This window comes from Arctopsyche grandis, chromosome 11, assembly GCF_051622035.1.
Source record: "Arctopsyche grandis isolate Sample6627 chromosome 11, ASM5162203v2, whole genome shotgun sequence".
NCBI lineage: Eukaryota > Metazoa > Arthropoda > Insecta > Trichoptera > Hydropsychidae > Arctopsyche > Arctopsyche grandis.
The window spans coordinates 11,445,293-11,459,291 of record NC_135365.1 but is presented as its reverse complement, the minus strand read 5'-3'; the positions used below and the strand labels follow the sequence as shown (position 1 = coordinate 11,459,291).

At 39.0% G+C, this 13,999-nt stretch overlaps 2 protein-coding genes across 7 annotated transcripts in view; one reads left to right on the top strand and one right to left on the bottom strand.

The window, feature by feature from the left end:
• Window positions 1–6,582, bottom strand: part of LOC143919456 (mitochondrial import inner membrane translocase subunit Tim21) — a 7,662-nt gene extending 1,080 nt beyond the window's left edge. Inside the window, exon 1 of one of the 2 annotated variants that reach the window (XM_077441784.1) lies at window positions 6,475–6,582. In XM_077441784.1, the coding sequence (XP_077297910.1) occupies window positions 6,475–6,482 (8 nt within the window). In that variant the 5' untranslated portion in view covers window positions 6,483–6,582. Of the gene's footprint in view, window positions 1–185; window positions 397–6,474 lie in introns of those variants that run through there. The other variant, XM_077441785.1, reaches the window with a different exon arrangement.
• On the top strand, window positions 6,164–13,999 carry LOC143919455 (solute carrier family 66 member 2). 5 transcript variants are annotated; one of them, XM_077441781.1, is made up of 6 exons: window positions 6,164–6,566; window positions 6,728–6,864; window positions 7,091–7,168; window positions 10,244–10,460; window positions 10,541–10,694; window positions 13,777–13,999. In XM_077441781.1, exons 1-6 carry the CDS (start codon window positions 6,358–6,360, stop codon window positions 13,780–13,782), a joined length of 801 nt encoding a protein of 266 aa, XP_077297907.1. In that variant the 5' UTR covers window positions 6,164–6,357; the 3' UTR covers window positions 13,783–13,999. The 5 variants fall into 5 exon arrangements, with proteins under 5 accessions (XP_077297907.1, XP_077297905.1, XP_077297909.1 ...); XM_077441779.1 differs by lacking the exon at window positions 13,777–13,999 and adding an exon at window positions 10,754–11,343 and having other exon boundaries at window positions 6,167–6,566; window positions 10,541–10,673; XM_077441778.1 differs by lacking the exon at window positions 13,777–13,999 and adding an exon at window positions 10,754–10,928 and having other exon boundaries at window positions 6,358–6,566; window positions 6,728–6,879; window positions 7,058–7,168; window positions 10,541–10,673.

Sequence of the window (13,999 nt, the reverse complement as noted above, 5' to 3'; positions counted from 1 at the left end):
ATATTGTAATTTTTCATACATAAAATATTTTAGGTTAATTTTCACGATTTTTTTTTTGGGGTTAACGTGATTACACTTTTCATTCTAATAAATATAAATTATATAATAATGCAATGAAAAAATGTCGATAGATATGAATGCCTCAAGTGAGTTATTTCTATAGAAAGAAAAAAAAAGATCATGACCTGTCACACCGACCGGTTGACGTTTGTTGCGAAAACAACTTTTCGTTTAAAAGAATATTTGGTCTAAAAATAATGTTTCGAGTCTATGAATGACTGATGATTGCTCCGTTGATTCATTTGAGCTACATAGTTGTACGAGATGTGAACAATAAACTATTTCTACCCAAAGATACAGAAATAATAGAGTCCTTCCATATGAATTTTTCCATATGAAGCAAGGGGATTTGAGGGGTTCAGGGGGGGGGGGGTTCAAGTGTGTCATCCGATACTCTCACTACATTCAACGAACTATTTTTTTATACCTGGGTTTTCGAAGAGATTGGGAGACTTCTCATGGGTCCATGTCTGGTTCGTGAGGGCCCATCTACACCTGCTCATTAAATATCTATGACTTCTATCACCTCTACTGATTGCATCTTCCGCTCTGATTTGGAAACCCCTCTTCACATTCACGCAACCCTATTATTATATCGAATTTATCGATAGGGGACGCATCATCACTCAGTAAGGGAGTTCGTAGAAGGAGGAGCGATTGGATGCGTGACGTTATGCGATGTGAATTTAGCGCAATTGGTTGAATATGACTCATGAGTGGTTCGACGTTCAAGTATAACCTGCAAGGAGAAAGTAAGGAAGGGGGAAATTCCTGCCTTTACCTTGACAACGGCACGTTCGCACGTTCGGAGCGTGCATACAAAGCAAATAACATACATAAATACGCGTATTAAAAATATATTTTATCTGACTGCGTTAAAGTGAAATCAAATAAGGTGTGCATATATCAGTCTGTATCTTGGTTTGGATTTCGGCATAGTTAGCATTTAAAAGATCAGTATTTTATACATTTTGATCAGCTATATTTAATGAATTACCAGAATTTTATGCTAAATTGCCAGTATGTATTTATAAATAAGCAGTATCCAAGTGATCAATATTAAAGTGGTCGATTTATAATCAGTATAAAATATAAATAATCAGTACAATAACTAAAAGATCAGCATCGAATATAAGCAGTCAGTATTATAATACCAAAACATTGCGTGAAATATAAACGGTTCGATGATTATTCCGCAAAAAGTGATCTCACTCGGATCACTTTTCGGATCTTACGGAACATCTGGCACCCAAAAACTCCACCAATTTTTTTAGTGCCGCATGTGTAGGACTGGATACGGAAGCAAACATATTATAATATCTATTAATTCTTCGTTTAATCCAAATTCAAATACTTTAATGAGATGTTGAAACAATTGAAACGTTGTAAAAATATTATAAATAAGTGAAAGTTCCCTAAACTCATCATTAAATTACTTTAAATAATTTTTTTTAATAAAAAAAGAACTAACATTGATTTAATACGAAAATTAAAATATTTTTAAAAATAGGAAACCAAATATTCAAACGATTGTAGGCGGGGTAGCGATGTGTTGACCGTATCCCGGCCTAACGAAACACTGTTGTGTGGTTCAAAGATGGGGTCACCAATGTAGGCGGGGTAGCGATGTGTTGACAGCGCTGTTGGATGATCAGAAGGTTGCGTAGATCACGTCGGAGTAGTACCAATGTAGGCGGGTTACATGTGTGTTGACCGTATCCCGGCCTAACGAAACACTGTTGTGCTAGTTTTATAAAGTTTTATTGTTTGCCTATGGTTGTACAAAGGTATGGTATTTGTGGGCAAAAGTATGTCGTTCAGCGGTCTCTGGATATGGTAGAGTGTCGCTGGCTCAGCATTCAGCTATGTACGGAAGGTCTCTGGATACGGCAGTGTGTTGCTGGCTCGTCCGGCTGGTTGATCTTCCAAGTCCGCGTAGTGTAGTGGTGGCTGGTCAGGAGCTGTATGTTGACTGGTCTGCTGCTGTGTGTCGACGCTTGCTGCTCTGGGTCGACTGGCGTTGTTTGGGTTGTACCTCCTTTTATAGTGTTTTTGGAATGCTTGGTGGAAGTGGTTATTGACGCGTACGAGAGGAATTTTGTTTTCGTCGAGGCGTCGAATTTTCTGGAATGCTTGATGGAAGTGGTTATTGACGCGTACGAGAGGAATTTTGTTTTCGTCGAGGCGTCGAATTTTCTGGAATGCTTGGCGCCTTTCCGCTCGATGTATTTTAATGGTGGCGGCGTGTTTCGACCGTTTTGGTTCCACTCGACTGGTAGGGGCGTTCCGCCTGAGTTTAATATAACGACTACAGGTGCATGTCGTCTGGGTTTCGGGAATGTAGTTTGTTGTTGCGGAATATTCTCGAATGTTTCGATGACGATGACGACGACGAGATTCCTACATGGCTCTCCGGTGAGTGTTAGCGATGTGTGTGATTTTGTAGGAATCTTGCTGTGTTGGAGTCTATTGACTCGATGGCGTCGTTGTTTGTCCGGTTGTGCTGGAGAAAGTTGTCTCAACAGCGGGTCTTGTGTTGCATGCCGGTCCAAGTCTTGTTCTCTACCAGGTTGCTTATTTTGGGCGAGCTGCGTTGGTAGTGAAGGTTTGTGATGGCTTGGATGGTGCTGTTGTGCAGGCTGCTGTGTTCTGCGTGGAGTCATTCGCGTGACTGTTTTGCTGGTTGTGCTGGAGTTAGTTGTCTCGACAGCGGATCTTGCGTGAAGAACGTTGGTTGACGAAGTGCGTTGAGTGCTGGTCTTCGTTGGTTGTGCTGGAGTTAGTTGTCTTGACAGCGGATCTTGCGTGAAGAACGTTGGTTGACGAAGTGCGTTGAGTGCTGGTCTTCGTTGGTTGTGCTGGAGTTAGTTGTCTCGACAGCGGATCTTGCGTGAAGAACGTTGGTTGACGAAGTGCATTGAGTGCTGGTCTTCGTTGGTTGTGCTGGAGTTAGTTGTCTCGACAGCGGATCTTGCGTGAAGAACGTTGGTTGACGAAGTGCGTTGAGTGCTGGTCTTCGTTGGTTGTGCTGGAGTTAGTTGTCTCGACAGCGGATCTTGCGTGAAGAACGTTGGTTGACGAAGTGCGTTGAGTGCTGGTCTTCGTTGGTTGTGCTGGAGTTAGTTGTCTCGACAGCGGATCTTGCGTGAAGAACGTTGGTTGACGAAGTGCGTTGAGTGCTGGTCTTCGTTGGTTGTGCTGGAGTTAGTTGTCTCGACAGCGGATCTTGCTTTGCGTACCAGTCCGAGTTGTTCTTTTCTACCATGTTGCTTATTCTGTCTAGGCTACGTTGATAGTGAAGGTTGGTGGTCTGGACGATGTTGTTGTGCAGGCGTTGTGCTGATTGTGCTGGAGTTAGTTGTCACGACAGCGGCTGTGTTGTGTTGGAGCTAGTTGGCTCAGTGGCGATTTGTTTCGCCGGTTGTGCTGGAGTGGGTTGACTCAACAGCGGGTTGTGTTGGTAGCTGGTCCATATGTACTTTCACACCATGTTACTGTTGCGGTCGTTACAATGGTAGTGAAGGTTTGTGACGGTCTGGACGGTGCTGTTGTGCAGGCTGCGGCGTCCTGCATGGGCTCATCGAGGTGATGAATCATCGAAGGTGTGATGAGCGGTGCTGGCGGATCAACAGTAGTGGATCCATTTGGTTGTTGTCTCCGGGTTGCGTCTTGTTGTGGCGAAAGCTGCGGAGTTGTTTGACATGGTCACTAGTTGTGGGGACATGTAGCGGACTGCGTTTGAAGTCTGCGTTGAGGGTTGCGTTGTAGACTGCGTTGAAGGCTGCGGTTGCGTGAAGTCTGCGGTTGCTATGTAGGCTGCGATGTGGGCTGCTATGTAGGCTGCGATGTGGGCTGCTATGTAGGCTGCAATGTGGGCTGCTATGTGGGCTGCGATGTGGGCTGCTATGTAGGCTGCGATGTGGGCTGCTATGTAGGCTGCGATGTGGGCTGCTATGTAGGCTGCGATGTGGGCTGCTATGTAGGCTGCGATGTGGGCTGCTATGTAGGCTGCGATGTGGGCTGCTATGTAGGCTGCGATGTGGGCTGCTATGTAGGCTGCAATGTGGGCTGCTATGTGGGCTGCGATGTGGGCTGCTATGTAGGCTGCGATGTGGGCTGCTATGTAGGCTGCGATGTGGGCTGCTATGTAGGCTGCGATGTGGGCTGCTATGTAGGCTGCGCTGTGGGCTGCTATGTTGACTGCGCTGTTGACTGCTGTCGTGGCGGCTGTTGGTTGTTGTGGAGGCTGCACTGTGGGCTGCCGTGTTGACTGCGCTGTTGACTGCTATGAAGGCTGCGTAGTTCAAAGATGGGGTCACCAATGTAGGCGGGGTACGATGTGTTGACCGTATCCCGGCCTAACGAAACACTGTTGTGTGGTTCAAAGATGGGGTCACCAATGTAGGCGGGGTAGCGATGTGTTGACCGTATCCCGGCCTAACGAAACACTGTTGTGTGGTTCAAAGATGGGGTCACCAATGTAGGCGGGGTAGCGATGTGTTGACAGCGCTGTTGGATGATCAGAAGGTTGCGTAGATCACGTCGGAGTAGTACCAATGTAGGCGGGTTACATGTGTGTTGACCGTATCCCGGCCTAACGAAACACTGTTGTGCTAGTTTTATAAAGTTTTATTGTTTGCCTATGGTTGTACAAAGGTATGGTATTTGTGGGCAAAAGTATGTCGTTCAGCGGTCTCTGGATATGGTAGAGTGTCGCTGGCTCAGCATTCAGCTATGTACGGAAGGTCTCTGGATACGGCAGTGTGTTGCTGGCTCGTCCGGCTGGTTGATCTTCCAAGTCCGCGTAGTGTAGTGGTGGCTGGTCAGGAGCTGTATGTTGACTGGTCTGCTGCTGTGTGTCGACGCTTGCTGCTCTGGGTCGACTGGCGTTGTTTGGGTTGTACCTCCTTTTATAGTGTTTTTGGAATGCTTGGTGGAAGTGGTTATTGACGCGTACGAGAGGAATTTTGTTTTCGTCGAGGCGTCGAATTTTCTGGAATGCTTGATGGAAGTGGTTATTGACGCGTACGAGAGGAATTTTGTTTTCGTCGAGGCGTCGAATTTTCTGGAATGCTTGGCGCCTTTCCGCTCGATGTATTTTAATGGTGGCGGCGTGTTTCGACCGTTTTGGTTCCACTCGACTGGTAGGGGCGTTCCGCCTGAGTTTAATATAACGACTACAGGTGCATGTCGTCTGGGTTTCGGGAATGTAGTTTGTTGTTGCGGAATATTCTCGAATGTTTCGATGACGATGACGACGACGAGATTCCTACACGATATTGAATTTATACGACAACTGTTTACAACTTTCGACCGATTGCTTACAAAGTCGTATCGAGACTAGCTATGAAGAGATTAATTTTTGTCAGACATGTTTTTTGTTGTTTTCCAAGTAAAATATACCAATAGCAATAGCGGCACAGATTTCAAAAAAACCTTTTTTTTGCTAAAAGCCATAAATTATGAGAGTTTGTATAGCAATTACCAGGAAGGATACTCTTATCGTGTGCGCCTAGGCAAAGGGTCTTGTTGCAGTATGCAATAACTAGACTACGGATAGAGAGCGTGCTTTTTCCAGGAATCGGGGTGGTTTGGTTCTATTTACAAAGCTAGACTGCAAAAAAAGGTTCGGTGAACCTTTAACAAAGCATTTACAAAAATTGAACAATAAACGGCGCGCTTTGGGTTCGGAGTCTAGCAATAACAACGGAACTCTAACTCGGAACTAAAATATATTTGTAAAAATAGTGAATAACATATCATCCACGGTGGGTGCTATGGTACCCAGGGCACCCTCCTTGGATCCGCCAATGCTGTTGTGAAGTGTCGGATCGTTCGGTTGTCGTATAGTGCGGTCAGACCTTTATTGCGCAAATTGGACAATCGTTGCCCCAAAAGTCGCGAATACGGAATATCTGGCACTCGAGTGCTTGTTAGTACAATATTTCGCATGATTAATACACAGTATTTAAATTGATGGAGTTTTCGGGTAAAAATCATCGAACCCGAACCGAAAATGATTGATGTTCAGCGTAGTAGTTGGCGGTAGACGAGAGTGTTTGGACCGCCTTCGATACGAGGAGACGGGGAACAAATGGTAAATGTCAGTGTGGCGCTGGCCGGTGTCAGTGGAGTCGGTCGGCTGTCAGTCGTGGGATCGGTGGGTTGGATCGGGGGGCTCAGATGGTGGGGCGGAGGCGCGCGGTGAGCATGGAGCGCTCGAGGTGAAAGTAGGTCCGGTGAGAGTGCGAGAAGAGCAGTGCAAGAAGAGCAGTGAAAGAAGAGCAGTGAAAGAAGATGGAGTGGGTGCTGTCGGACGAGCTGGGGCTGCGCGCGTCGCTGGGCGCGGCGGTGTCGTGGGGCGCAGCCGTCGCCATGGTGGCGGGGGGCGCCGCGCCTTACATCCCGCAGTACCTCCACATCCGCCGCAACGCCGACCCCGACGGCTTCTCGCTCTACGTCTGTCTGGCGCTGCTGCTCGCCAACACCCTGCGCATCCTCTTCTGGTACACTCACTCACTCACTTACATTTCTGGTAAACACTAGCTGATTAAATAACATAACATTTACATTTAAACGTGTGAACATTTGTTTCATGTCATATTTGAATTCGCTGTGTATCAAACATGATACACAAACAAATTCAAGTGTTTCTGTCATTTTTCAGGTTCGGAAAGCGCTATGAAATGCCTTTGCTGATCCAAAGCATCATAATGAACATCACGATGTTCATCATGATCCACCTGTGCGTATCGGTCCAGAAAAAAAATCAAATAATCCAAGCCCGGGAACGCATCTTTACAGGTACGTCGTTCGCTTACATTTTTAATTCACATATACATTTATATACATATATATATAATATATTCTAACAGTAATGTATACATTTTTATCTTTTTACACGTTTTTATCGTATGTCCGACGATATATATATATATATATATATGAATACATAATTTATTTTGGTGGACAAATTTGCCGCTGTGTGATTTATATGTATCCGTTTTGTTGTGCATCCGTACGTCTCCAGCACAACAGTCCGAGGATGTGGCCCGATGGCTCAGCCAGAGGCCTGAAAATCCGGTGCAAAATGCGCACCGCTTCTACGGTGAGACAACCTACCTTGCTCAGTCGAAGCTCGGAGAGCATGTCTTCGTTTGCTATACAGATTTCAATCGATGTGTTTCGTTTGTTAAACCCCCTATCTCTCTCTGTATTCGCATATTATGTCTACACATCCCTGACAGTCACTTTCGCTTTGAATGCAATGTGTAAATAATTGTTTATTATATATTATATATTATAATTCCGACTTGTATCATATATCAAAATAAGTTTTGTTACATATGTATGTACTTTTTTTATTTATATATTGCACTTTATATATAGTATATACATAAAAGTATAATTTTGTTGCTGCTTTTATAAGAAATCGTTTTTATTATTTTATTTGTAGACTTTTATCGTGAAGTATATATTATTATATATAAGTAGATATTATTTAATGTAAATTTTCCTCATATTAATTTAGTTATTTGAATGATAGTAATTTTAAACTTGATAAAGTTACATATATTGAGATTTGTATTTTAAACGCTCATACAATTTAACCCTTAACATATGGTTACACGACAATTGATGCAAGTCCAAAAGGTTCAACGACAAAATGTTCACGCGACAAAAGGTTCAACGACAAAATGTTCACGCGACAAAATGTTCACGCGACAAAATGTCCACGGAAATAATGTTCAAGCGACAAAATGTCCACGGAAATAATGTTCAAGCGACAAAATCTTCAAAAATCCTAAATTTTCCTATTGTAATGGAAAAAGTAAATTATTCATTTGAAATAAAGAAAATTTCGGAGACGGTTGAGAAGCCCTGACATAAACTAATTCAATGTAATCTGCAGTTCATACGCTTAGAAAGTTTATTTTTTCAATTTAAATAAGTAAATATAGGATACGGCTAAGAACCCCTAACATTTAAACTAATTCAATGACATCTTAAAATGATATTCAATGAGTCACAATGACATTCGCTTAAAATGTAATTGTTCAATTTAAATAAGAATATATTGGTGCGGTTGAGAACATCTGTAATTTATACTAATTTAATAACATCCGCGATCTATACGATAAAAAATACCATATACATCGATAAATATAATACTATAAAAAGTTACTTTTTCCATTACAATAGGAAAATTAAGTATTTTTTAACATTTTATCGCTTGAACATTATTTCCGTGGACATTTTGTTGCGGGTACATTTTGTCAGTGCATTAATTTTCGGGTACATTTTGTCGTTGAACCTTTTGGACTTGCACCAATTGTCGCGTCCCCTTAACATATGTAAATGTACATTTTTCAACTACATGGTTATTGCTCATCCGCTTCGAAGGTTATTAAAAATGGTGCAGGCAAATTTGATTCCGCTTTGTAATTGATAATCGTCAATTTAATCATTGTTATAGAACTTACAACGCTTTTTTAAAGAATTGATTGACTTTCAAAGAGCATTTAATATGGAAATCTACAATAAAGCTTTAACAAATTTTCAGTCATAGCTATTCCGTAATTTAATATATAAAAATGCTTTTTTTTTTATGGTTTTATTCAGTGGTGGATTTAGGTCTCTAAAAGCCCGAGACTTAAAAATTTCTAGAAGCTTACATTTTTCTGTAAATGTACATATATACAAATATACTAGGCCAAGTTTCAAACTTACTCACCCCTCCCACTCCATAATTCATAACATATTTTCTAATTAGATATTTTTTACATTGTATATTTATATATTATATCATCATCATCATTCACAGCCATTCGCTATCAACGGGGACGCGACAATTGGTGCAAGTCCAAAAGGTTCAACGACAAAATGTACCCGAAAATTAATGCACTGACACAATGTACCCGCGACAAAATGTTCACGCGTCAAAATGTCCATGGAAATAATCTTCAAGCGACAAAATGTTCAAAAATCCTAAATTTTCTAATCGTCAGTGCACTAATTTTCGGGTACATTTTGTCGTTGAACCTTTTGGACTTGCACCAATTGTCGTGTAACCGCTATCAACTGCTGGATGAAGATCTCTCCAACATGCTTCCACCCGTCTCTGTTTTGGGCATTCTCATCCATCTCATCCCATACATTTTTCTGATTTCATCCACCCATCTACCCTGTGGTCTTCCTTGCACCATTTTATATTCTCTCGGATACCGTTCGAGCATTTCTTTCACTCATTCTTCTAACTACTGACCCGCCCACTACCATTACATTACAACGTATTTTATTTTCCATTACTTCTCGTTATGCCAAGCGTACAGCGTTCCATACCTATTTGGGTGCAATTGTGCATAAATATAATAAAGTTCATTGTTTTGTCAAAAAAACGTTAGTAAAAAAATTTTGCGACTTTGTATTAACTCTGTTCAATGAAAACCACGAGAAGGTGGAAGAATTTCCTATTTAGATTGATTTAAATAAAATATTTTCAACAGTTTGTGGACTAAAATTTTTTTTCGTGCTCAATGCATTTTCGGAAATGCATGCGTGCGCGCATAAACGCCCCCCACTGTCTTAATCGTCTGCGATATTTTGAGAGAAAAAATAAGTACAAAGTGAGGATTCTGAAATTCCTGCTATAAATTAGTTCTGACCAAATGTAAATATGGAATGACGAACTTTTTTTTTATTTTCTTCGAAAAGTGATTTAATTTTCATTGAACTGGTATATAAAAGTTTTAATAATTCCTCAAAAATTAATTTTTAAAAATGCTTATGTCGTATTACGTAGGGGGCCCGAGGCGAGCCCCCCCTCCCCCGCTTGTGCTTAAATCCACCACTGGTTTTATCAATTAAATAACACTAGTCGACAATTAATTAAGTCATCGAGTATGAAATAAAATCATTCAAACAATGTATAGATGTTCTAATTGAAGGAAAAACTGCTTGAATTAATTTTGACACTCACGGTTGTGTGTAAATTTATAATTATTTTATTTCCATTTAAAAAAAATGTAAAAAATTGTTGATTGGTGTTTTTTAAATGACCGCAATGTACTGGAAATATGTATGTAAATTTTTGCTATGTGTAATAGTCAATATTTTAAAATGCTTGTAGGTACATATAATACAATAGTTATGAAAATTAATTATTTTTACATTTACATTTCAGACATGGAAAGGAAATATTTTTGGGCTTGGACAGATTTCCAAAGCTATGTCGATTGTATGCTGGTCTTTTCAGTAATCGGTGCGACAATCACCTACTTTCTCATCGGCTTACCAATTTTCGTAGAGACGATAGGCTTTCTTGCGGTGTTCACCGAAGCGATGATAGGTGCACCGCAGATTTCCAAAAATCATCAAAATAAGAGTACCGAAGGGATGAGGTAGACCCTCACACTGTTTGATAACTCATCATTCTCAAGAACATATAACACTTACTTATATGTGAAATTCTTTATTTCAGCTTGAGTATGGTCATCATGTGGTTGTGTGGCGATGTCTTTAAGACTGTATATTTTCTTGTCAGAAGTGCTCCGCCTCAATTTTGGTTCTGCGGCAGCTTGCAAATATTACTAGACATCGTTATACTATTTCAGGTGATTGTTTACATCGCGATTGTGACTATCGGATCGATTTGATTGCAAGTGTGTGTTAATCTTTGGTCGATCGGTTGCAGGTGTGGTTATATCGACATAAGACGGCAGCTGCAAGAAGGGCTCGTCGTGGAGACTAGCAGTGGACTGAGACAGACTTATAGCAGATAACGTTCTATCCGAAACTTCCATATAATGACTTGCGTTTTGATTTTGTTTGTGTTAATTTGTTTTATGATTTCAATTTTAAGACGTTTGAGTCTAACTGGCTGTCTCATATGAAGTTCTTACTGTGATTGTCACACAAAATTTCCTCTTTATATGTATGTATTTCAGCCCCTACAGATTTATTTCTCGATAACACCCCGCAATGTTTTCCGTGTTTATAGTACGTAATCGATGACGTGAATATATAGTATTTAACCCTTTGCCTGTGGCAATAAATATAGCGAACAAGCCCTGTTTCGCGAATTTGGCAATGGGATTTCGACCTTAAATACAGATTTTAATATTTACTCAAGTAACCAGATATGTTAATTAACACATAAAGTATTATTTTAAACAATAAAATACATAATATATCTCGTAGATATGGATTAATTGTCAAATAATCATTCTTCATAATTGTATGAAGACGTGACGTCACATAGACGAGATTTCAGTATGGTTCCACAAAAAACTAATTTTTGACTGGTATATATTCATTTTAAGCAAATTGAATAGATGGCATTCAACTCTCAGTAATATATTGAACCAATTTTGAACCTTAAAACAGTTGAAATAGGCGCATATAAGGCTCAAAATCCCGTGCAAAGTTCAGAAATTCTATGGAAGACAGCCGCGCTACAGACTTGTCGCCCAAAGCTTCCATAGAAGACGGCCGCGGGCAAACGGTTAATACCGTCGAATTCTGTAAATTTATAATGTACGTATGAAATTATTAATGTGACAGTGTTGATATATATTTTTTCGTATTAGATTATATGCATACAGGTTCAAATACGGGTTGCTGTAAAACTATATTCATTTTATGTTGTGAATGTATCCATAGGATTTGTATCTGTAAAAAATTTTGCCGTAGCTACTGTGCACATTATTGATTTTATTCAGTATATCCCTTAAATATATATATAATATATATGTATTTATATTTAAAAAAATTGTCATAGTACGTATATTTATATGACATTACTTACTTGTATAATCCTTCCATTTGCGTGCTTAATTCGTTCCACAGGGATATTGTAAATGGAGTTTCTCACACTGAACATGTATGTATGTATGTACATCGTGGTGTATATTGGAGAATTGATAATATACAAAACTAATTTTTAATATGTACACTTTTAATGTGATTTTTATATCACTTTTTTTGGCTGAATACTGAATTTGGAGAATCTATTGCTGGCATATAATGGCCTAATGAGAAGGGGATGATGCCTCGGGCGCCATTTGTCACTAAATATCAAAAGGGTACGATTTAACTGCACATTGAGATAAATACTTTGTATTTTAAAAAAAATGTTTGTGCATTATTTTCAGTGCATTAAACAATCTCGTATTGTGCATCGAATAAAATATTTTGGCATTATAAAGTGACCATTAAAAAATATGAAATGATCATTCGAAAAAATAGATTAGAATAGTCGAAGCCAAGGTCGTCGGTGTCGAAGGTCGCAAGCTGAAGAGTAAAAAAGAAGGAATCCAGTAGAGAGAAGCGTTGATCGTTGTCGGTTCGTATTTTGTGTTCGTGAAATACACATTTACATAAGTAGCAAATATTTTTTTCAATGATCAATGTTTAAATTGTTCCCAATATCAAAATGTCATTATTTGTAGTAACTTAAGTTCATTTCGAAAAGTATAATGTGAGCGAATTCTTTTACAAAATTTGCCAAAAGCATTTAAGTTTATGAGTGTTCTTCGTAATCCGTCTGTCGAACATCCAGTCTTTTTTTGTATTGCTTGATTTGAGCAACGGATGTTGCATTTTGGACAATGCTTTCTATACACACATAAATATGCGTCTGAACACTTGGAAGAATACTACGAATGAATAAATTATAGCAATTTAATGTATTTTAAGTTATACAAACTTGAGTTTTATAAATCAAAATCATTACATTGTCTTCAGACAAGAGGACATCGTAAATGTATTTGTTTCATAGTAAATTTTATAAGTCGACAAATATGACAAAAAGAGGGATGTGTAAAAAAATTGCTTGCCCCGGGCGTCATTTACCCTCGCTACGCCACTGCTGGCATAGAAGTTTTGTGCTCTTCACTATCTGCATTGAAATGGTCAACTTTAACTGATCCACAGTTATTCTTATCCCATCTAGTCACTCGTAGGGAAATAAATTTGATGGATTACATACATAATTGTATACACTTATATATATAAACCAGAAACTCCTGATTTCTTATGAATTTTTGATATTATATTATATATAAAGTATGAAATAATCGAATGTGTAGACGTGAATGGAAGGATTATTTTAACACGCATTATGATCATTTATATCATTTGCGTGCATATGTATATTGTGAAAATAATTTGTAGTTTTTTTGGTTCGCCCTATTCAATGTGTATCTATCTAACTGTAATGATTCTATTAATTATTGCATCGTGTTGTACATAATTTTCATTTTGGGTGTTTTTTCAGCGATAATACTTTATATAAATATCTATATATATAAAATGTATATATATTTTTTTATAACTTGCTGTGACTAATTTGGAGTCTTGATTTATTTTGATAAATTTGCCATATTTTGAGTACATATAAAATGTTGCCATTTAGAATGGTTGTGGCTATTTGCAGGTACTATATCTGCGACAGGCGCAAAGCCTTCTGCGCATGCGTGTGAACTGTCACTGTCAGCGTGTTTACTGTTAAAATTTTGTTTTGCTTAAAATTTAGTTCGAACTCGCTAAGTCGCGAAATAGATAAATGATATAAATCTATTATAATAACGTGCGAAATTTATTTGCCTCATGTATAATGAACGATTGATTAAACAAGTCTAGCATACATTAAATGTAATAAATTACAATCGGATTAAAGTTCACGCGCATGCGCAGAAGGCTTTGTGCCTGTCACAGATATAGTACCTGCAAATAGCCACAACCATTTAGAATTTGTGTCTAGAGAGTGTTCAAATTGTAATAATTTAAAGAAAAATTGATTTTATTAACTACACACACTGTCAAATAAAATAGTAACTGCACTTAATTTAAATTTTATTATACAATAGCGAATTTTATTAAACTTTTTCGTTTGTCCGAGATATATCATCGTAGACTTTGTTAGCGAGTGATCTTACAT